The sequence below is a fragment of the Phacochoerus africanus genome, chromosome 9, assembly GCF_016906955.1.
Source record: "Phacochoerus africanus isolate WHEZ1 chromosome 9, ROS_Pafr_v1, whole genome shotgun sequence".
Classification (NCBI taxonomy): domain Eukaryota; kingdom Metazoa; phylum Chordata; class Mammalia; order Artiodactyla; family Suidae; genus Phacochoerus; species Phacochoerus africanus.
In genome coordinates this window covers 125,599,332-125,621,106 of record NC_062552.1, presented here as the reverse complement: position 1 = coordinate 125,621,106, position 21,775 = coordinate 125,599,332, and the positions used below count along the sequence as shown (strand labels likewise).

At 54.9% G+C, this 21,775-nt stretch overlaps 1 protein-coding gene across 3 annotated transcripts; it reads right to left on the bottom strand.

Moving 5' to 3' along the window:
- Window positions 1-45: 45 nt before the first annotated feature.
- Window positions 46-21,638, bottom strand: ZNF839 (zinc finger protein 839). Of its 3 annotated transcripts, none has more exons than XM_047795628.1 (8): window positions 21,320-21,638; window positions 13,646-14,530; window positions 10,466-10,699; window positions 7,405-7,497; window positions 6,608-6,757; window positions 5,186-5,326; window positions 4,910-5,039; window positions 46-1,072 (listed from the first exon to the last, which is right to left on the bottom strand). In XM_047795628.1, exons 1-8 carry the CDS (start codon window positions 21,611-21,613, stop codon window positions 813-815), a joined length of 2,187 nt encoding a protein of 728 aa, XP_047651584.1. In that variant the 5' UTR covers window positions 21,614-21,638; the 3' UTR covers window positions 46-812. The 3 variants fall into 3 exon arrangements, with proteins under 3 accessions (XP_047651584.1, XP_047651582.1, XP_047651583.1); XM_047795626.1 differs by lacking the exon at window positions 46-1,072 and adding an exon at window positions 2,995-4,159 and having other exon boundaries at window positions 21,320-21,629; XM_047795627.1 differs by lacking the exons at window positions 46-1,072; window positions 10,466-10,699 and adding an exon at window positions 2,995-4,159 and having other exon boundaries at window positions 21,320-21,632.
- Between the last annotated feature and the right edge of the window lie 137 nt (window positions 21,639-21,775).

The following is a 21,775-nucleotide window of genomic DNA, read 5'->3' as shown; positions in this document are numbered from 1 at the left end:
GGATCAAACCCGCAACCTCATGGTTCCTAGTCGGATTCGTTAAACACTGCGGCACGACGGGAACTCCAAATTACAATTAATGTTTAAAATACCATCGAGTTATCTGACCACAGATTGGCATCAGGGAATTGAAAACTATCTACCAAAAAATTGCCTCTGTTTTTGTACTGAGGATATGACAGGCCAATAAAGTGTCTTCCAGGTCATCCTTCTGGCGTAAATCCTATCTGGCAATATTTGCAACCAAATATGGGGCGGCGGGGGGAGCGTTATCAGTTCTGCCATTGCTCCCCAGAAGCAGAAATCTGAGAGACATCATGCTCTGTGACATGGGTCCAGCCTCATGAAACTGAAGCTCTGGCATCCCAGGACCGAGGGCTTCCCGGGTGAAGGGACAATATTCCAAGGGTCAGGGACACTCTATAGGACGGGAATGCATCCTGAGCAAAAGGGTACCTCACCGTGTCAGCTGGCACAGCAAAGGCATTTACAGGCAACATTTCCCAGAATTTCCCTTTCCCCTCCTTTGTGGTAGTTATTAGACCCTACCCAGCGTGATGAAAGCGGCCTGTCAGAGGCCCTGCAGTCGGAACTGCCTGGCTGGCACTTGGCAGAGGTGGCGTCCTGTCCACACATTGGCTGCTGCTTAGGAAGCAGGCAGCTGAGCCTGGGCCCCGGGTCAGTTTTCTGTTGGGGTGGAGGGTGGTACTTAAAGGAATAAACCTCTTCAGAGACACTGGATTTCTAGGCCTTCTTGGACATTTCCTGGGTCTTGATGCCTCATCCCCAGACACCGAGGTTGCCCAGGGGAACTAACTGGAAAGGATCCATACTGCTGCAGACGACGCATCAAAGGGCCAAGTGGCAACAGCCCAGGGATCCCTCACAGACCGGAAGAGGCGTCGGACTGATGGAAGAGCTCTCAGCTGTTGAATTTGCCGAGTTCCAAAGTCACTACACAACCGCAGGGCAACTTCTGTCTGAAAGGAACAATGACATTGACGGAGAGCCCACGTGGGGACTTCCAGACATGGTGGACTGATCGCCAGGTCGCTCCTCTGCCTCTGGAGATCTTGCCAAAGAAACAGTGAAAGGACAACAGTAACAGAATCCACAAAAACAAAGAGAACGGGGTCAGGGGAAACATTCCAAGATGGATTAATGATACATTAATTAAAACTGAAAAAAAAAATGGCCTATCTCCAGGAAACACAGAAGCTTAGACAAAAGCACGCATAGCATCACGAGGTGCCACATGGCTCAGATGTGAACGCTGCCGTGTCATTGCTGATGATGTCACCAGACAGTGGCTCAGCTGCGCGTGCGCGTGCTGTTCGCCAGATATTCCCGGAGTCCTTGGCCCACGGGAAGCCTGCACTTCCAACGCCCTGTGGCTTGGGGGACCCTGTGGCCACCCAAGTGCCTTTTGTGAGTTGAACCTGCTGGTCCCCACCAGCCTGAGTGACATGGCTTGAGGGGGACACACACCCTTGCTGTCTCAAGCTGCTCAGTCTTTGGAGCCGTTGCCTCTGTCTCTCCAGACTGACCCACAGCGACTGGAACCGTTGTCAGGGAGGGTCTGGCAGGGACCACTGGTGTCTTTCAGCGTTGCTTCTTCACTTCGTTTAGCTGTTGGCTGGCACGGCTGCCAATTCAGGAGTGGGTTTCAGGAAATCCCATCATGGTGCAGTGGAAACGAACCCGGCTAGGGAACCATGAGGTTGTGGGTTCCATCCCTGGCCTCGCTCAGCAGGTTAAGGATCTGGCATTGCCATGAGCTGTGGTGTAGGTCATAGGCGTGGCTCAGATCTGGCGTTGCTGTGGCTGTGGTGTAGGTCATGCAGCTACAGCTCCGATTAGACCCCTAGCCTGGGAACCTCCATATGCCGCAGGTGTGGCCCTTAAAAGACAAAAAAAAAAAAAAGCGGGTTTCAGCACCTTCTTTGCAGATAGGTGTGGCCACGTGACTACTGAGCTGTGAGCAGAGGCCACAGGCAGCTTCCAGATCAGGACCCTTGCCAGCTGTGTGCTCCTTCTCGCTCCCTGGGGGGTGGGGCAGACGCGAGACCCTGGGAGAGGGCCTCTCTGGGTGAGGGAGCAGCCTGGGTCTGGGCCACCTCTGGGCAAAGCCACTCAACTTCCTGAATGTCCCCGGCCCAGAGTGTGACCTGCGAGGTGCTGTGGCCCAAGAACATCCCTCAAAGTCCTACAGTGAGATCCCAACCCGCACACTCCAGGGAACTGGGACAGGACTCACGGTGGTCTCGTGGGACCTGGACTCTTGAGAAGAGCTCGAGGCCACAAGACCCACCTCGGCCGGACCCCAGAGCCTCCCGGCAGCGCTGGCAGAGCCATTCCGTCCTGCAGGGGCACCGTGCTTGTCTCCCTGTCGGGCTGCTCTGAGATCAAATGAGGCCAGCAAGACACCCCCGTCACCAAGGGTTGTGGAAACGTGCCCCCCCCACAGTGAGCAGAGGAGCAGAGCCCGGGGTGGGTGTGGCCCTCGCCCCCGCCCCGGCTCCACCTGCTCGGGGTCTCCTGCTGTCTCTGCCAGGGCACCTTTCTGATGCTCGCAGAGGTGGACACACGGCCTCTTCTTCTCTCCCCGCAACAGAGCTGAGGAAAACATTCCAGAAAAAGAGCCCTTGGAGTTCCCGTCGTGGCGCAGCAGAAACGAATCCGACTAGGAATTACGAGGTTGCAGGCTCGATCCCTGGCCTCGCTCAGTGGTTTAAGGATCCGGCCTTGCTGTGAGCTGTGGTGTAGGCTGGCAGCTGCAGCTCTGATTTGACCCCTAGTCTGGGAATTTCATATGCTGCAGGTGCGGCCCTAAAAAGCAAAAAAAAAAAAAAAAAAAAGCCCTTGAAAAGTGACTGTACCAGTTGGCCATTGAAGGATAGGGGCTCCTTTCTCTACACCTCACTTTTCTTATCCAGAAAATGTCAGTAGAAGCAACTGTCTTTTCTATTTCCCAAGAACATGCTGCCCAGCTGGCAAGCTTCCATATTTTTTTATTGAACCAGAAGAAGCTTCTAGTATGGACCAAGTCTGCTGAAAAAGCAGGACATAGCGAGGAGAAAAGGGACATCGTTTTGGGGACTGGAGAGCAGGGCAGACAATCGATCGACAGTAACCAAATGTCAACGGCAGTGGTTGTCGAGAGACGCGACGAGTGAGAGGGGCTGCGGGATCCACTGTCAGGTAGCACATGCCATCATTACAACGAGCAGGACGGAGAAAACGGTAGACGGAGGGGTAGAAAGGCAATATTCTTTATAAATAAAATGTTCACTTTTGCCAGTATTCACATTAGAAAAATATACATTCCTTGAAATAGACCTTCTCTGGACAAAATACATACAAATCTAGCCTGCAGTTCTGACTCCACCTCACTGTGAGGGCGCTGCCTCCACGGGTTCAGGGGGGCCCATCTGCAGGGCAGGCCCGTCTGAATCCGTCACAATGACTATGTCCCCCTCCCCAGACACGATGGAGCCTGGATGGGACAGGATAAGCCCGTCGGAGGTCTGAATAAATACCTGCCCCTGTCCCTGAGACAACACCTCATGGCACCCGCTGGAAATTTCAAAAGCCATGGCTTCCCCGATGGCAACGATGCTCTCCAGTCCCCTCTGGTCGGCCTGGGCCTCGGTGCCGCAGGGGGACTGGTCCATGTCCCCCTCGTGGCTCCCGAGACCCCCTGTGGCACACAGCGATCCGCCCCGGCTGGGCTGAAGCCCGGGCTGGGACACAGGGCTGCAGGCACAGGCAGCTGGCACGATGTCCACAGACCAGGCTGTCCCCAGCGGAGGGGCCCCCGGAAGCAGGACCTCGCTCAGGTGGGGGTCGAGCATCTCTCGGGGCTTTCCTGCCGCTGCATTTCCAGACCTGCCAGGCAGCAGGGCCGTCGAGGCGCTGCCCAGACTGTCCCTCGTGTCGCGCTCTGGCAAGTGCTCCCAGGCTGGTGTCCCCGGGCCTCCTAACCGAGAGAAAAGGCTGGGGACAGCAGCGTCTGCGGGCCCGCTCCCCGCCGCGGAGTCAGCCGACGCGCTCAGCTGCTGGCCGGCCTGCGCTGCGCTGCTCTCGCGCTCAGAAGTCGGCCGCGTGGGGCTTTCTTCAGAGGGGTGACAGGCACCCCCACTTCCCCCAGGGGCAAGACCTAAAGTTCGGAAAAACAGCGACTCACACGTGTACTGTTACGGCCGGTTCCCTGTACTCACCATCCCAAACAAGCTAGTCCGAGTACCTTTCTTGCCAGCAAATAAAAACGTAAATTTCTCTCTCCCTGCTACTGGGGACTGGTAGCTCCCGAGAACCCATGACACTAAACGAGGAAACACAGACCAGTCGGGGGAGGGGAGCTGCATGCAAACCAGGGCCAGGGCTTTCACTGCTCGTGAATAAATCTGCGCTCCCCTCCAGCAGGACCAAGTCCCACCACGGAGAATGCCTCTGTGAACTGGAGCCCAGGGGATCAGGCGGGGTATCAGGCGGCCTGAATGAGGTTTCAGGGGGTTAGGCAATCTCGCTCAGTGCGCCTGCTGAGACTCGGGGTCGAGTGCCCAGCTGATGGGTGCTGCCTAGAGCCAAAACGAAAGCCAGGATTGGTCTTAGTCTCACTCTTGATCACAGCTGGCACTTAGAGCCCGTCTCACAAAAGCCAGGCCATAGACTCAGTGTGTCCTTGAGACCTGTCCCTGCTTTCAGGGCTGCCCGACTTCTCGACTTCTCGGACCCGCCCAGGGACAACCACTCAGCACCACCGGCAGCCCTTCTTTCAATAAGGGACCCAAGACGCATGGAGCATCACTATGGACCATGGGAGGTCAGGGTGAAACTCGAGAAACCAGGGCTGCCCACCCAAGAAGCAGGCCCGAGCCCCCCGCGCCCACGGCCCAGGGCGTCTTACCTTCGCCAGCAGCTGGGGTGCAGGCGGCCTGCGCCTGCAGGCCTCCGCCGGGGGCAGAACGCTCAGGGGTGTCCCGGGGCCGAGTTCCTGGTCTGGCCCTTTTCACTGATGGCAGCCCCTCCTCTGCAGTCTACGGAGAGAAGACACGCCCGCTGAGACCAAGAGAGCCAGGCAGGGCCACACGCGCCCTCCTGGAGAAGAGCCTGTGGGCCCAAGAGGGCCAGCCCGCCTCGCGGCCCTGGCCAGACGAGCCTGGCGCCCCCAGGCCTCGCCCACCTCATCCTCCCTCTTCCGCCGGCCAGGTGCCTCCGGCTCCCCCGTGTCCACCTCCCCGCGGCTGCGCTCGGGTGCAAGGCCGTCCGCGTGAATTCCTCTTCTCCTCAGGAGTTCCTCTGTGATTCCTAAGGACTCGGCAACCTGAAAGAAAGGGGCGGGGTTCCCGTCACAGCTCAGTGGTAACGAATCTGACTAGGATCCCTGAGGATGCAGGTTCGAGCCCTGGCCCTGCTCAGTGGGTTAAGGAACCAGCATTGCCGTGAGCTGTGGTGTAGGTCACAGATGTGGCTTGGATCCCACGTTGCTGTGGCTGTGGTGTAGGCCGGCGGCTACAGCTCTGATTAGACCCCTAGCCTGGGAACTTCCATATGCCTCGTGTGCAGTCCTAGAAAGACAAAAAGACAAAAAAAAAAAAGTTCCTGGGCCAGGAACTGAACCTACACCACAGCAGTGACATTAGATCCTTAACCCACTGAGCCACCAGGGACTTCCTACTCCTCTCTTTGAATTTTCACCAGTATCTTTAAAAAAACCACCCACCTATTCTGGGACCAGCACTCCTTTCCCAGTTGGTGGAAAGGACGTGGGTTTGGGAGCCTGAGAGTCAAGGCTGGATCCCAGCTTCTCTGCTCAGAGCCTGGGCGACCTTGGCAGCCACCCACCTGCCTTATTACTTTTTTTTCTTTTTAGGGCCGCACCTGCGGCATAGGGAGGTTCCCAGGCTAGGGGTTGAATTGAAGCTGTCAGCTGCCGGCCTCCACCACAGCTCACAGCAACGCGGGATCCCAGCCATGCCTGTGACCTACACCACAGCTCACGGCCACACCAGATCCTTAACCCACTGAGTGAGGCCAGGGGTCCAACCCATGTCCTCATGGGTACTAGTCGGTTCGTTAACTGCTGAGCCACAACGGGAACTCCTATCTGCCTTATTTTATGAGGGAGACAACAACAGCCCTGAAGGGCCTTTGTAAAGATTAGGTTCGAGTCCACAGGCGAAACCGAGGCAGAGCACGGCTGTAAAGGTAACACCTGACAGCGTCATGGTTCCAGCTGGACAGCGTGAGGGCTCACAGATCGGGGTGGGAGGGAAGGGCAGAGAACAGGGGTGGTCATGGACCCAATAAAGCTAAAGGCAGTGACAATGAGAATTTTGTCAAAACCACCACAGACAATCCACAGTCTGTTAACTGACCCCGGGTGAGAGGGAGAACTATGGGTGTTTCCAATTCTGGTTCAGCTTATCTGCATTTCTGAGTTTCCCAAAAAAAGCATGCGTCGCTTTTATATTGAGAAAACAACTTCAGCTAAAAAGAAGTTGACTATGAAGATGTCGCTACGAAAATAAGCATCAGCCTTTTTCAGTGGGCCGCCTTCCTTCGGCTCTAAGAAGGAAGCTCTCGGCCCGCGTAAGCGTGTTACCTTGTTGTTGTTTATTTCCAGGGTCTCCTGAGAACAGGGGCCAGAACTTTGGAGGTAATCTAGACACATTTTCTTAACCATTTTATGCAGCTCTTCAAATTCCTTGTATACAGCTGGGAAGAAAGGTTTTGCTAGATGCCCTTTTTCAACCTGTGAAAATAAAGATGACAAACCATGTGTAACCCCGAGGCAAAGATACGGGAAACACCAGGAAACCTACAGGAGGGAGGGGCACGAGCTCCCGGCCTCAGCGGCCGGGTCAGTGCAGCCGCCGCTGCGCTGTGCGTGGCGGGAACACCTGCGTGGGCCACACCCCCCAGGACGAGGGCCACCAGGGGACGGTGGCCGGGGGAGCAGGACGGGAGGGCAGAAGGGCCCTGAGGACGGGCGCACGCTGGGGCCTGTGGGCAGAGGAGGGGGGCCTCTTAGACGCGTGGGCGCAGGCAGGCAGCCGCACCTCACGGCAGGCTCGTCGGGGGGCAGAGCTGGATGGAGTGGAGGAGGCTGGCGGAGGGGCTGCCAGGAGAAAGGTGCCTTTCTCTTTTTTCAGTTTAACTTAATGTGCATTTTCTCTCGGGGGACACTGCAAGCACAGTGTTGTGTCGGTTTCAGGCATCCAGCAGGATGCTCCGCCCAGTGAAAAGCCAACGTGTCCACGGGCGGGCAACCAGGCAGGAGCGCCAGGCTCACTCGGCCCCGCCCTGGGGCAGGGCAGTGATTCCCGGGGCCTGGCTCCTCCCGATGTCGGTGTGACTCAAGTCACTCCTCGGTCACTGAGAACCCGTGAGCGGACTCACCTTCATCAGAAGAAACTCGTACACGGTCACGACCTGAGCCAGCTGAGGCAGAGCCAATTCCACGAGATCCGCCCGGTCACACTGGTGGAGAAACTACCAGGAGAAAGCATTTGATGTCTTTGAGAGAATTTCCCAGCAGCCAATGAGTTGGTGCAACAAAGAAATAACAAACAGAAAGTTCCCTGGAATCTCCGTGATTAAGCGACTCTCATCCATAAACCTTCTGCCTTTTTATTTTTTAATTTATTTTTTGTCTTTTCATCTTTTCTAGGGCCGCACTCGCAGCATATGGAGGTTCCCAGACTAAGGGTCCAATTGGAGCTGTAGCCGCCTGCCTGCCTACGCCAGAGCCACAGCCACGCCAGATCTGAGCCGTGTCTGCAACCTATACCATCGCTCACAGCAACACCAGATCTTTAACCCACGGAGCGAGGCCAGGGATCGAACCCACAACCTCATGGTTCCCAGTCGGATTCGTTAACCACTGTGCCACGACGGGAACTCCCCTTCTGCTTTTTTAAATGTCTCACTTGCTCACCCACTAACAAAGTCCTAGGATCTATTCAGATTTGACTCCCCTGAGAGGGCAGTGAGTGAGGGGTGGGTGCCAGGCCCTGGGTAAGGACACAGCAGTGGGGAAACGTGTTTCCTGCTCTCCAGGGCTCACCAACTCGTGCCAGAGATGTGAATGAAGGCAGGCAGGAGACAGGAGACTGGGCACCCCACCCCCGGGGTGGGAGGGAGATGGGAGGGCGCTGTCCTCAGGACAGGGGGGCCAGGTAAAGGGAAAGGAGGAGCCCTGGGTGCCTCTGGGCTCCCAGCTGAGCACCTGGCAGACTCTTAACAAGGATGGGTGGGCTCTCCTGCAAGGTGGAAGGCAGAGTGTCCGCAGGACACCCCGGGGTGGGGGGTGTCTGAAATCAGCCCTGAAGCTGGAGAGGCCTGACCGGAAGTCCAGGTGTGGGAGTCAGCGGCGGCAGGAGGCCTGAGAAACCAGGGGGGCGGGGAGGCCACCCATGGGGAGAGGCCGAGGAGCCTGGAGAGAGAATGTCTCCTCCTCGGGCTCAGGCAGGGCCCAGTTTGGCCGGCTGGTCAACTAAGCTGTAGAGGACTGGGAGGGATCAGTCACAAAACAGTCAAAAAAGCGAAAGGAAAACCTTTTCCTTTTTTTTTTTTTTTTTTTTTTCCGTCTTTTCTAGGGCCACTCCCTTGGCACATGGAGGTTCCAGGCTAGGGGTCTAATCGGAGCTGCAGCCAGTGGCCTACACCACTGCCACAGCCACGTCGGATCTGAACCGTGTCTGGGACCTACACCACAGTTCATGGCAACGCCGGATCCTTAACCCACTGAGTGAAGCCAGGGATCGAACCCACAACCTCATGGTTCTTAGTCAGATTCGTTAACCACTGAGCCACAATGGGAACTCCCAGGAAAGCCTTTTCAATTGCAGATGGAAACATTTAACTAGGCCTCTCAAAGGCCCTTAGAGAAAAAACGACAAGACAGCTGGTTTCCCACCCTCGGAGGTGGGACGCATGCAAAGCTGGGACCCGGGTCAGCTCTCAGGGCACAACAGCTGTGTTCACCCCTGGCCCTCCAGGCAGTGCCCACTCTGGCTGCCATGTCCCCTGCGAGCAGGCCTGCAGGGTCCCCTGCAGTGTCCCCACCCCAGGAGGGCCCGGTACTACAGGGACACCAGTTGTGTGTAAATTCACGCGGGCCTCTGGGGAGTCTCATCTGTACAATCCGGAGTGGGGCCATTCGGGGCGGCTGGGACCGGGAATTCGCTGGGGCCCTGTGGCGCCATCCGCCAAGGTGCCGTGTGACGACGGTCACCTCGCTGAACTCAGATGCCCTGACACTCGCTCCTGCTTCGCAGACACCAAACACCCTGGATCCAAATTCTGGGTCTGCCACTGGCCTGTGGAGTGTCCTTGGCAGGTTAACGGCCTGAGGGCCCGGGGCCTGACCATCAAGGGGAGCCACTAACAGCTAGGCCACCTGTGAGATGGGGCTCCCGGAACCCGGAACTCAGCAGGAGGCACCGCAGTGGCCACAGGGGAGACCTCAACAGACAGGGCCATGCTGCGTGCTGACGCCTGAGTCGAGTCAGGGCTGCTCACCTCCTGCTCCGTCCTGCTGGTCCGGGGTTAATCAACCAGCCCCACTGAGAGAAGAGCTGATCCACCAGGCCTTGAATTTCCCGCTGGAACATGCAACCCCATGAAGCTTTCTAGGAAACCCACTTCCTCTCTGAAAGCCACTTCCCCCACTTATGTGGGGGAGTTGGGGAGGCTCTGGGCCCTGGACAGCCACTCTTTCTGGGACCAGCTGTCCCATTACCTTGGCTCATGCTCTCTCTTGCTATTTCTCACTTCTTTTCTTTAAGACACTCATCCTACCAAAGACAATATGGCTAAGTTTAGGGTTCCACTTTTCCAAGCCAACCAAAGTCTCTAAACCTGCTCTCAAGGTGCTGGAATGGATCCCAGCGTTCAAAACCAGAAAAAATGCTTTCACACCTTGAAACTTTTTTTTTTTTTTTGGCTTTCTAGGGTCACACCCGAGGTATGTGGAGGTTCCCAGGCTAGGGGTTGAATCAGAGCTGCAGCTGCCAGCCTACACCACAGCCACGCCAGATCCAAGCCACATCTGTGACCTATACCACAGCTCACGGCAAAGCCGGATCCTTAACCCATTAAGTAAGGCCAGGGATGGAACCCGAGTCCTCATGGATATTAGTCAGATTCGTTACCACTAAGCCACAACGGGAATTCCTACCTTGAGACTTTCTACCAAAAAAAAAAAAAAAAAAAGAAAACTGTATTTGTTCTTTTCTAAACTGCTTCCATGAAAACACAGTAACACAATTTATAATTATTCCAAAACTTACTTCAGATAACACTACCTTTGAATTTATTACATACTTCATCCAATTACACGTCATGGAACTGTTCAGTTGATGGGGGTATTTTACTTTAAATTCAGAAACCTAATAGTGAATTGCCACATACCATGCCAAAGAAACGGGTTCAAGAACAGGGCTCTAAGAGGACGCACCTCCAGGAGCCTGGCTCTGTTCCTTGCCGTGCTCTGCACACCGGCTGCCGAGGCACCCACACTCGGGCGAGCCGCTCGGCTCTGCTCCAGGACAGCCTCGCAGGGCTCTGCAGGGGCCACGGAGCAGCCACTTCTTCCAGCTCCTGGGTGTCTCTCCGATCCCAAAAGGGCTGAAAAACTTCCACTTTCTGGTTCAGACATCGAAGCCTCTTCAACGTCTATGGACTGGCCGTTCTAGACAGTGTTGCACACCCAAAATGATAATTACATAATCATGCTTTACACACCATAATAAAAACCTTAAAGCAGAAAAATGTCAAGTCAAAAGCAAAGAACTTGCTAAATTATTCTCTGTACAATCAAGACACATTAACTGTAATCAATGCTTTTTTGTTTGTTTTTGGTCTTTTTAGGGCCGCACCCGAGGCACATGGAGGTTCCCAGGCTAGGGTTTGAATCGGAGCTACAGCTGCCGGCCTACACCACAGCCACAGCAACACAGGATCCGAACAGAGTCTGCCACAACTCATGGCAATGCCGGATCCTTAAGCCACTGAGGGAGGCCAGGGATAGAACCTGCATCCTCATGGATACTGGTCAGATTCATTTCCACTGAGCCACAACGGGAACTCCTCGCACAGCTTTCTGAAGAGAATCTGGATCTGACACTAATTATTTCCTCATTTTGCGCCAATTCCCTCCTCTGAAAATAGGAATATTACCCCTACATCTCCTGGAACTGTTGGAAGGCTCCATAAATACACGGAGAGCTGGCACAAGATATGTCCTCACAGAATTTTCCCTCCCCATCTTCCTCAGGGGAGCCTCGGTAGGAGTACCAGGTCCGTCTGTGGCTTTCCGTACCACGTGGCAGACCCAGGAAAGGAGAGGAGAGACACGGGGCTGCACGTCCCTCTGGATGGAGGAGCCAGCTCTGGGGCCTCACGGCCTGAAAGTGATCCTGAGCGAGGCCAGAAACCTGTATCAGGAAGGCAGACATCCAGAGGTTGCTTCTGCTGTGGGGTACGGTTTCATTGTTGAGAGAAAGAGTGCCAGTCAGCCTGGCTGTCCAATTTGTCTGAGACAGTCCTGGGCATGCCTGCTGTCCCTGGGAATTGTTACTATTACTATTATTTTTAATTTTATGGCCGCACCCACAGCACATGGAATTTCCCAGGCCAGTGATCAAATCCAAGCCACAGCTGCGACCTCTTCACTGCACCGGCCAGGACTGAACCTGCAACTCTGCAGAGACCCTAGCCCCTGCAGTTGTTTCTTACCCCACTGAACCACACAGGGAACTCCCGATTTGGGATTTTTTTTTTTTTTCAGGGCTGCACCCGCGGCACATGGAGGTTCCCAGGCTAGGGGTCTAATCGCAGGTGCAGCCGCCTGCCTACACCACAGCCACAGCAATGCCAGATCTGAACCATATCTGTGATCTCTGCCACAGCATGTGGCAAGACCGGATCTTTAACCCACTGAGCCAGACTAGGGATCAAACCCATATCCTCACAGACACCATGTCGGGTTCTTAACCCTCTGAGCCACAAGGGGAACTCCGTGAAGTCTCTCAAAAGTTGGGCTTTTACCAGCTGTGGGAGGCGAAGACCCTCCTAACAGAGGCAGCCGGACCCAGAGCGGAGGCTGCAAGGTCGGAAGGCCTGGGTCTAGTTCCCACCCTGGACAGAGCCCCAGACATGCCTTGACGGGATACCCACCACCCCCTCTGAGCCCCACGTGCCTCGTCTAAGTGGGAGTTCTTGCTCCTGCCTTTTCGGGCTCTCCCGGGACCAAGAAAGCGTACGTGCCGCTCCCGCCCAAAGCAGGCAGGCGTGCAGCACACGGCATCGCCGTTGCTACTGCTCTACTATGACTGTGGCGACTGCCACGCAAGATAACATTTCTCAATTCTCACGCAGGGAAGCCCGTGGTTCTACCACTAGACCTCACTCAGTACAGATCTCCTGGGCCCCAAGGAGTGGATGTGAAGACAGAAGCAGCCGCCAGCCTCATTCCCTCCTGCAGGAACCCCGCCACTGCCGGGAAGGGGTCCCCACTCATTTCCAACAGCTTCCAAGTCACTTTCGTCACAAACTCCCATTTAGTCTCATCGATCCCAATGCTGGTTTCTCTGTTTAACGTTTGCAGCAACAAATTAATATAAATACAATTACGTAGGCAGAAGCGTAGAGAGGTATAACCGCCAACACAAGTCAAAGGGGAAGGAAAAGGAAAAGGGAAGCTTAAAGCAAACTGGGATGAGGGCGACCACAGAGTTCTGCCGCTGTCAAAGCCCTCCACCGGCTCTTTTAAAAACAGGAGTCCCCGCTGTGGCTCCGCGGTTAACGAACCCGACCAGCTTCCACGAGGACACGGGTTCGATCCCTGGCCTCGCGCAGTGGCTTAAGGATCCAGCGTTGCCATGAGCTGTGGTGTAGGTCGCAGATGCAGCTTGGATCCCGTGTTGCTATGGCTGTGGTGTAGGCTGGCAGCTGCAGCTCCAATTCAACCCCTAGCCTGGGAACCTCCATGTGCCCCGGGTGCGGCCCTAAAAAAGCCAAAAAAATAAAAAATAAAAATAACCAACCTGTGAAGTTCCCGTCGTGGCTCAGTGCTTAACGAATCCGACTAGGAACCATGAGGTTGTGGGTTCGGTCCCTGGCCTCGCGCAGTGGGTTAAGGATCGGGCGTTGCCGTGAGCTGTGGTGTAGGTCGCAGACACGGCTTGGATCTGGCGTGGCTGTGGCTGTGGTGCAGGCCGGCAGCTGCTGCTCCTTTTTGACCCCTAGCCTGGGAACCCCCCTATGCCATGGGTGCGGCCCTAAAAAGAAAAAGAGAGACTTGAGTAACTAAAAGCCGCCGCGGGGAGGCGCCCTCTGTCGGACCATGAGTTTGGGAAGGGACAGAGCGGGTGGAGAGCCGGCACAGTGTTACCACAGGGGCCCAGGACCAGCACCCCGCTGCAGCCTTTCCCCAGCCCCCGTCCCGTCTGGTGTCTCGGACCAGATCTAAAGGCCTGCACCTGCCCTCCCACCGAACGCACTCAGCACATCCCGTGGCCTGTGACAGACAACACGCTTGTCCTGACTGTCCGGCAGCAGCACAGACAATGTCAGGCTCAATTAAGAGCCGTGGGCAGAAATGAGGACGGCCACTAGCCCGGGACAGAAATGTTACCTGCAGGCCACCCCTAGCAGACCGGGCCCCTCCGTCACGTAGAGCTGGCATGGCCAGCCCCCGGGATGCCAGGCCGGCGCTCCTGCCCCCCGAGGGGCCCGGGGTCAGGCTCCCGGCGGTGGCTTTCTCAGACGGCAGCATCTCAGGCTCCGGGGGGCCGTGACCTGGATTAAGTTTCAAGTGTCGGGCCAGACCCCCCTTTCCTATGTACGACTTTTCACAGGTCTGACACTTAAAGGCTTTGGGCCTCAGGGAGCAGCTCGATAAATCAAAGAGCTCCTGCTTTTCCCTCTGGTCTTCGTCTTCTTCCACACTCAGCTCTGAATAATCGTCAGAATCGGAGGGGTGACTGTCGGCCAAGTCCTCCGTCTTTATGAATTTATAATCTTTAGCTTTATACTTGGGAGGTCGAGATATCCGTCCAGAACGTGTTTTGACTTTCAAGGATTTTTTTAGTTTCGCAGTGTGTTGTGTATGCGAGCTGGGAATAGATACATTTGCTGAACTGGATGGAACAGGCGTTGCTGTTGGCGGGTCAGAGGCTGACGGTGGGGCCACCGTGGTATCCTGGCCACTTGGAGCCTCCATGACCAAGACTCTCTTGGCAGGGACTGGTCGGAGGGCGGGCAGGGGCCGCCGTACAAACACCTGAACAGGAGGCTGCGGTGAGTGGCTCAGGAGACAAGGCTGTGGCCCGGCGCTCGGCAGGGGCTGCGCCCTGAGCAGCTGAGAGCTGGCAACGCTGAGCCCCAACACGCTGCACTGCTTCCTGGGTGTCTGGCCCGGCCTGGCCGACGTGGGCTGGAGGGTGGCCAGCGCAGGCATCGGCTTTTCCTGACCTCTCGTCTCTCCGGATGTTACCTTGACACAAATGGCTTCCAATTGCTTAAGTACAGAAAGAGAAAAGAAGTATTAGATTTATCAACATTGCTGCAATTTTGCTCTCACCTTAAATCTACCATTGAATTTTTTTTTCTAACATATACATCTTATACATAAAAAAGTCTGCATATAGATTTCTTTGGTAAGCCTAGTGGTTATGGATCTGGTGTTGTCAGGCTGGGCCTCAGGTCACTGCTGTGGCATGGGTTCGATCCCCGGCCTGGGAACTTCTACATGATTCAGGCATGACCAAGACAATAGCTTTTATTTGTTTTTTGCTTTTTAGGGCTGCACCCACATCATATGGAAGTTCCCAGGCTAGGGGTCAAATCGGAGCTACAGGAGTACCCATTGTGGCTCAGTGGAAACGAATCTGACGAGCATCCGTGAGGATCAAACTGGCAAGTGGATTAGGGATCCAGCATTGCTGTGATCCTGTGTTGCTGCAGCTGTAGTGCAGGCCGGCGGCTGCAGCTCTGATTAGACCCCTAACCTGGGAACCTCCACATGCTGCAGGTGTGGCCCTCAAAAGACAGAAAATAAAATCAGAGCTACAGCTGCCAGCCTACACCCCAGCCACAGCAACTCAGGACCTGAGCCGCATCTGTGACCTACACCACAGTTCACGGCAATGCTGGATCCCTAACCCAAAAGCCAGGGATGGACCCTGCATCCTCACAGATCCTAGTCGTGTTCATTAACTGCTGCGCCATCAAGGGAACTCCCGGACAATAATTTTTTTTGATAAGTCTGTATTCCTGGATCTCTACTGTTTGCAGTGGTGTCTGTCAACCCCTCTGACGGGTCCACAGTGACCTACTTTATACCCCATCCCTGTGCTTGCAGAAACATTTGCATATATAATATCCTTCTTCATAGTTTCAGAGTTCTTAGTACTCTAAGTTGGACTCAATTCCATACATGGCCTATTTTACTTTTTCTTTCCAATGAAATTCTAGAAACAAAAAATAAGTCAGGTCCCTACAATCTACCTTCTGACGTGCAACCCTCACGCAGGGGGAGAGCCCTCTGCTATCCCCCAATCCACACGCCTTTTCCTTCACGCTCTCCTGTACCTGCTGTTTATCACTCTCACGCATTCTTTATGTTACATGTGCGGAGAGCCCTAAAAATATGCTTTGTCTTTTTTTTTTTTTTTTGTCTCTTTGCCATTTCTTGGGTCGCTCCCGTGGCATATATGGAGGTTTCCAGGCTAGGGGTCAAATCGGAGCTGTAGCCACCGGCCTACACCAGAGCCACAGCAACGCGAGATCCGAGCCGCGTCTGCAACCTACACCACAGCTCATGGCAACACCGGATCCTTAGCCCACTGAGCAAGGCCAGAGATCGAACCCGCAACCTCATGGTCCTAGTCGGATTCATTAACCACTGTGCCACGACAGGAACTCCTGCATTTCAGTTTTGATGTTTGGGGGGTTTTTTTTGTTTGTTTTTTGTCTTTTTAGGGCCACACCCTCAGCATATGAAGTCCCTGGGCTAGAGGTTGAATCAAAGCTGCAGCTGTCAGCCTACACCACAGTTACATGGGATCTGAGCTACCTCTGTGACCTACACCACAGTTCAGAGCAACGCCGGATCCTTAACCCACTGGGCGAGGACGGGGATCAAACCTACTTCCTCATGGATGCCAGTTGGGTTTGTTACCAATGAGCCATGATGGGAACTTCAGCTCTGATGCGTTTTTAAACTTGATATAAGTGCATATCCTCTCTGGCAGCTTGGTGGGGCTCCTCTGGCTTCCCCTCCCTATCGTGCTTGTGAAATCCATCTGTACTAAGGAGTGCAGCTCTTGCCATTATTTGCTGGGCTGTGTGAGAACAACATTCACCTACTGGAGCACAGGGGGGCGCCAGCCCTGAGGGCTACGGTCTGCTTTGCATCTTCGCGGACCTGTGTGTGTACACCTGTGAGTTTCTCCAGGGTTCACGCCTAGGAGTGGGGCTCCATTTCTTCACCAACTTTTTTTTTTTAACATTTACCGAAATTTTAAATGCCTGTCCTTCTTGACCCAGCAATTCTGCTTCTCGGATCCCCTAAGACTGGTACAGGCACAAAGATGTATGCTGGGAGGTTCAAGGCGGTACCATCTGCAACAGCAAAGCACCCACCAAAGGGGAGGGCTGCTGGCAACGAGGTTCCACAACTAGTACTGAGCCGTGACCCCGTGACAACATCACATTGCAGGTGTTGGGGACACAGCTGTCACGGGCTCAGGGGAGGGGCAGCAAGATGAGGTTCCTAACTTCGCCGAGCAGAAACACTGAGCAATTTCCCTCATCCCCCAGAGCAAGCTTTCTCAACCTCCGCACAAATGACATTTTGTCCAGGAGGTCTCCCGTGGCAGCTGCCTGTCCTTCGCACCATTGAGTGCCATCCCTGCCTCCATGCATGTGGTGCCAGTAGCAGCCCCCAAGAGCTGGCAATCAAAAATGTCTCCAGGGAGTTCCTGTTGTGGTTCAGCAGGTTAAGAACCCAACTAGTATCCATGAGGACTCGAGTTCAATCTGTGGCCTTGCTCAGAGGGCTAAGGATCCAGCGTTGTCACAAGCTGCGGCATAGGTCACAGATGTGGCCGGGATCTAGTGTGGCTGTGGCTGTGGTATAGGACGGCAGCGGCGGCTCCAATCTGACCCCTACCCTGGGAACTTCCACACATCAGAAGGGCCCAAAAAAAAGTCTCCAGACGGGCCCCAGATGAGAACCTCCTCACTGATTTGGGGCCACCCACAGGCCTCTTTGGACTCAAGCCTCTACCAAGCAAGTGTCAATAAAAATATCACACAGGGAGTTCCTGTCGTGGCACAGTGGTTAACGAATCCGACTAGGAACCATGAGGTTGCGGGTTCGGTCCCTGCCCTTGCTCAGTGGGTTAATGATCTGGCATTGCCGTGAGCTGTGGTGTAGGTTGCAGACGCGGCTCGGATCCCGCGTTGCTGTGGCTCTGGCATAGGCCAGTGGCTACGGCTCCAATTCAACCCCTAGCCTGGGAACCTCCATATGCCGCGGGAGCGGCCCAAGAAATAGCAACAACAACAACAACAAAGACAAAAGACAAAAAAAAATCACACAGGGTAGAATGAAAGCCCTCACTGAACTCAAGATGGAGTATACCCGTCTGCTTATACCTTTTACGCTCTCTCAAAATAGCAAACGCTTCAATATATTACTTTGGCGGGTTTCTTTGTTTTTTGGGTTTTTTTGCTTTTTAGGGCTGCACCCCTGGCATACGGAAGTTCCCAGGCTAGGGGTCCAATCGGAGCTGCAACTGTCAGCCTACACCACAGCCACAGCAATGCTGGATCCTTAACCTGCTGAGCAAGGCCAGGGATGGAACCCGCATCCTCCTGAATCCTAGCTGCATTTGTTACCTGCTGAGCCATGAAGGGAACTCCCATTGTATTGGTTTTTGAGGAAGAATGCAGAGCTGGTCCTGCACTATTACGAATCAAATGACAACTAGACTTACCACACATATCTTTTAAGCATAACATTTGTTTTGTTTTACTACTAAAAACTTAGACTGTTTCTCTAGGCTCTTGGGCATATTATCAGATAATGCTACTAAAGACAGACACACAGACACACACATACACAACAAATTCTATTGTTTTAGAGTTACCACAGTGGTAAAGCTGGTCTAATTTTTTTTTCTTTCTTTTTTTTGCTTTTTAGGGCTGCACCTGCGGCATATGGAGGTTCCTAGGCTAGGGGTCAAATAGGAGCTACAGCTGCCAGCCTACACCAGAGCCACAGCAACGCAGGATCCGAGCCCCATCTGTCGCCTACAGCACAGCTCAGAGCAACAACGGATCCTTAACCCACGGAGTGAAGCCAGGGACCAAACCTGCAACCTCATGGTTCCTAGTTGGATTCGTTTCCACTGCGCCACGATGGGAACTCCATGGTCTTTTTAATTTGGTATCCAGGCAGGTTTACCAAATGGCTACAATACTTGATACTTTGTTATATGTTTATTTCATTCAGCAAACTTTTACTAAGTATATCTGGGTGGCAGGACATAAACATAAGTCATAGCCTCACCCTTGAAGGGGTGGCTTCCCCTGCCACCTCTCAGTTACCCACAGACCTGCTGCCTCAAAATCTGTACTTTCAAAAGCTCCACTGAGGGTTAAGACGGCAGACTAGTTTTCCTAAGGGAACAGACAGGAAAGCAATGACACCATGTGCAAGAGGTGCAGTAAGCCAGGCAGGAACAGCCCCGGGGTGGCAGGCTTCCCTGAAGAGGTGACCGCCACTGGGGGGGGGGGCTGAAGGAGTAGAATTTCTACCAGATGAAACAGGTGTTCTAGGTGGACACGTGGATACAGAAAAAAGGGCATGGTGTATTGGAGGAAATGGGAAATGTTTCTGTGGGGCAGGAACAGGGAGGCTGGAGGGACAGGAGCTGCCCCGCGATGTCTCTGAACTGCCCCCGACAGAGGACCACAAGGTCCGGGTTCTCCAGGCACACAGCCTGCCTCACCACCTCCTCTCCCGTATTTTCAACTAGGACCCACCCTTCCAAATCTAGTTCAGATGCCAGAAATGACCCCTCCCTTCCTCTAAATGCATTTAGTTCTTTTTTTATTTTTCCTTTTTTTTGGGGGGGGGGCTTTTTTTTTCATCCACAGCATATGGAAGTTCCCAGGCTAGGAGTTGAATTGGAGCTGCAGCTGCCAGCCTGCAACCACAGCCACAGCCACGCCAGATCTGAGCAGTGTCTGAGACCTACATCACAGCTCACGGCAACGCCAGATCCTTAACCTACTGAGCGAGGCCAGGGATGGAACCCAAATCCTGATGGATACTAGTCGGGTTCATTAACGGCTGAGCCACAATGGGAACTCCCTAAACGCATTTTGTTCTTTGCATCTCTGGGTTTCTGACCTTGATGAGAAGTTATCTGAGTCACGTTTTACCTCCTTGGTAACAATCACCACCTGCCTAGGGGCAAGGTCCACATTTGATTTGTCTTTGTGGCCTCCATGGTCCAGCCGCAACGCAAAGGGTATCAGCTGAATAGAAGGCAAAGCGACATCATGTGATGCAGGGTGAATTTATATCATCTCAGGTAGACTAACTGCAGAATAAAACCATGCTACCTAACTTGGATTAAGTCTGCTCTCGTTTTATGGAATACGTCACTTTTGGACTCTTTCCTAGGTTACCATACCAAACCCACCTTCAAGAGGCCCTGGAGTACAGCCATACCAGGGGACCCTGAGCAAAGTCACTCAGCCTCTCTGAGCCCGTTCCTCATCCGTAAAATGCTGATGCAAACACATCCGTGTGGCTGCTGAGAACTACGTGGCCCAGTACAGCGCTGGGTACAGAGAGCAGGCCTGCAAACACAGCCACTGTCACCCCCTGGTGCCAAAGACCTGCTGTGCAGGCCTTATGTGGGAGGCACCTGTTTCTTAAGCAGAGTATGAGCCAGAAAGCTCATCCAATGAGCCAGACCGCCTACAGATAAGGAAACCAAAGCTCAGAGAGGTTGAGTCACCCAAGGTCACACCTCTAAGAAGTATGGTACTTGGACAGAATCATACCCGTTTTCTCAAACTTTGGTCAGAGAACTTCCCAGTTTTGATGACCAGCTGGGTACAACTCTAAACAGTCCACATCCCTCAGTCAAAAACATCGACAAGGGATCTCCTGCTGTGGCTCGGTGGGCTAAGAACTGGACTAGTATCCATGAGGATGCGGGTTCAATCCCTGGCCTTACTTAGTGGGTTAAGGATCTGACATTGCCGTGAGCTGTGGCATAGGTCCCATGTTGCTGTGGCTGTGACACAGGCCAGCAGCTGCCGTTCCAATTCGACCCTTAGCCTGAGAACCTCCATATGCCTCTGGTGTGGCCCTAAAAAAAAAAAAAAAAAATCAACAAAACCAAGTGAAGATTGCTAATTCCATCCTCTACATATTCCTTCTAGTGGAAGAAGACTCTAGCCTTGTGTCACTTACCACCCCGGTGCTGAAAGGGGATGTGCTTTTACAGGTGCTGTCAAGGACCTCAAGCTTCAGGTGCCACCCTGGACCCTCTGGGCTTGGAAGACCGTGTTCTAGTCCCAACTTCCCTGGCAGCCAAGAGCTGTGTGACCCCGCCCCCGGCCCCCCCCCCCGGGGGGGGGCGGGGAAGGCCACTGAGAAAGGATGTTTGTTTTTACTCATTAAACGAATGTCAGGTACTGTGCTGGGCCACTTCTAACTGGGGTGACAGACCCAGGCAGTAGGTACCCCGGAGGGTAATGTACTTAATTCTGTCCCCAGTCTGGACCGTGGCTCTTGCAGCAACTCCCACCTGAAACGTCTCCATTGGTTCCCCGTAATCCCTTCGGGTCTCCGCTCCAGCGTCAGGCCTAAGGGCTACTTACTCTAAAGCAGCCCCTGCTCACTCCCAGTACTCCCTGTGCTCGGCGGTGCCCCTCCTGCCCCCAGGGCGGTGCTCGGCGCACAGGGAGCGCTCAACGAATGCGGAGGGAAGGGACAAAGGCCTGGGAGAGGGGCGAGGGGGCGCAGAGGCGCCCTGAGCAGGGCTGTGAACGCGGAGACGGTACGCGGGCGCCGCAGGCAGAGGGCCAAGGCCCCGGACGGCCTGGCGGGTTGGAGGAGCTCCGGCCCCCGGAGCGCAGCGTGGGGTCGCCCTGAATTTTAACGCGGCGGACGCCGCTCTCCCGGGCCGGGCAGCTCCAAGGCCTAAGAGGCGAAGCGGCGGCGCGGGCTGCAGCCCCCTCCGGCCTCGCTTTCCCCACGTCCCTCCCGGCGTCTCACCTGCGGCGGCAGCAGGCGCGGCGGGCGCGGGGCCTCGGCGCCGGGGCCGCGCTGCAGGGCGGCCTGTTGGGCCGCGTCGCGCAGCCTCCGCGCCGCGTCCTGCAGCACGAAGGGCGGCGGCGGCGGCTCCGCGGGCGGCTGCGCCTTCGTCACCTGCTCCAGGACCCGCCGCAGCTGCTCGGGGCCCAGCGGGGCGACGGGCGCGGCGCTGCCGCTCTGGCCGCGGGGAGCCCGGCCGCCGCCGCCGCCGCCGTCCTCGCTGCCATCCTCAGCCTCCGGCTCCGCGTCCGCCATGACGGCCGACGCGGGGACTCGAACCTGGGTCGCCGAGCGCCGGCGGCTCTAATGTGCGTCACCTGGGAAAGGGGGCCGCTACGAGTGCCCCGCAGGCCAAGACACCTCGGAAGGCGACCGCACCTGACGGCGCGGGCCGGTGGGCGGGGCCTGCGCGGACCC

Bases quoted from the DNA above. Each gene is read 5' to 3' on its own strand.
- ZNF839 (XM_047795626.1), bottom strand. From the start codon at position 21,613: ATGGCGGACGCGGAGCCGGAGGCTGAGGATGGCAGCGAGGACGGCGGC. The intron at 7,498-10,465 runs GTGCGTCCTCTT...TTCTCCTGGTAG, and splicing joins ACAGAGCCAGGCTCCTGGAG to TTTCTCCACCAGTGTGACCG. The intron at 5,327-6,607 runs GTAACACGCTTA...CCTTTCTTTCAG, and splicing joins TGGAAATAAACAACAACAAG to GTTGCCGAGTCCTTAGGAAT.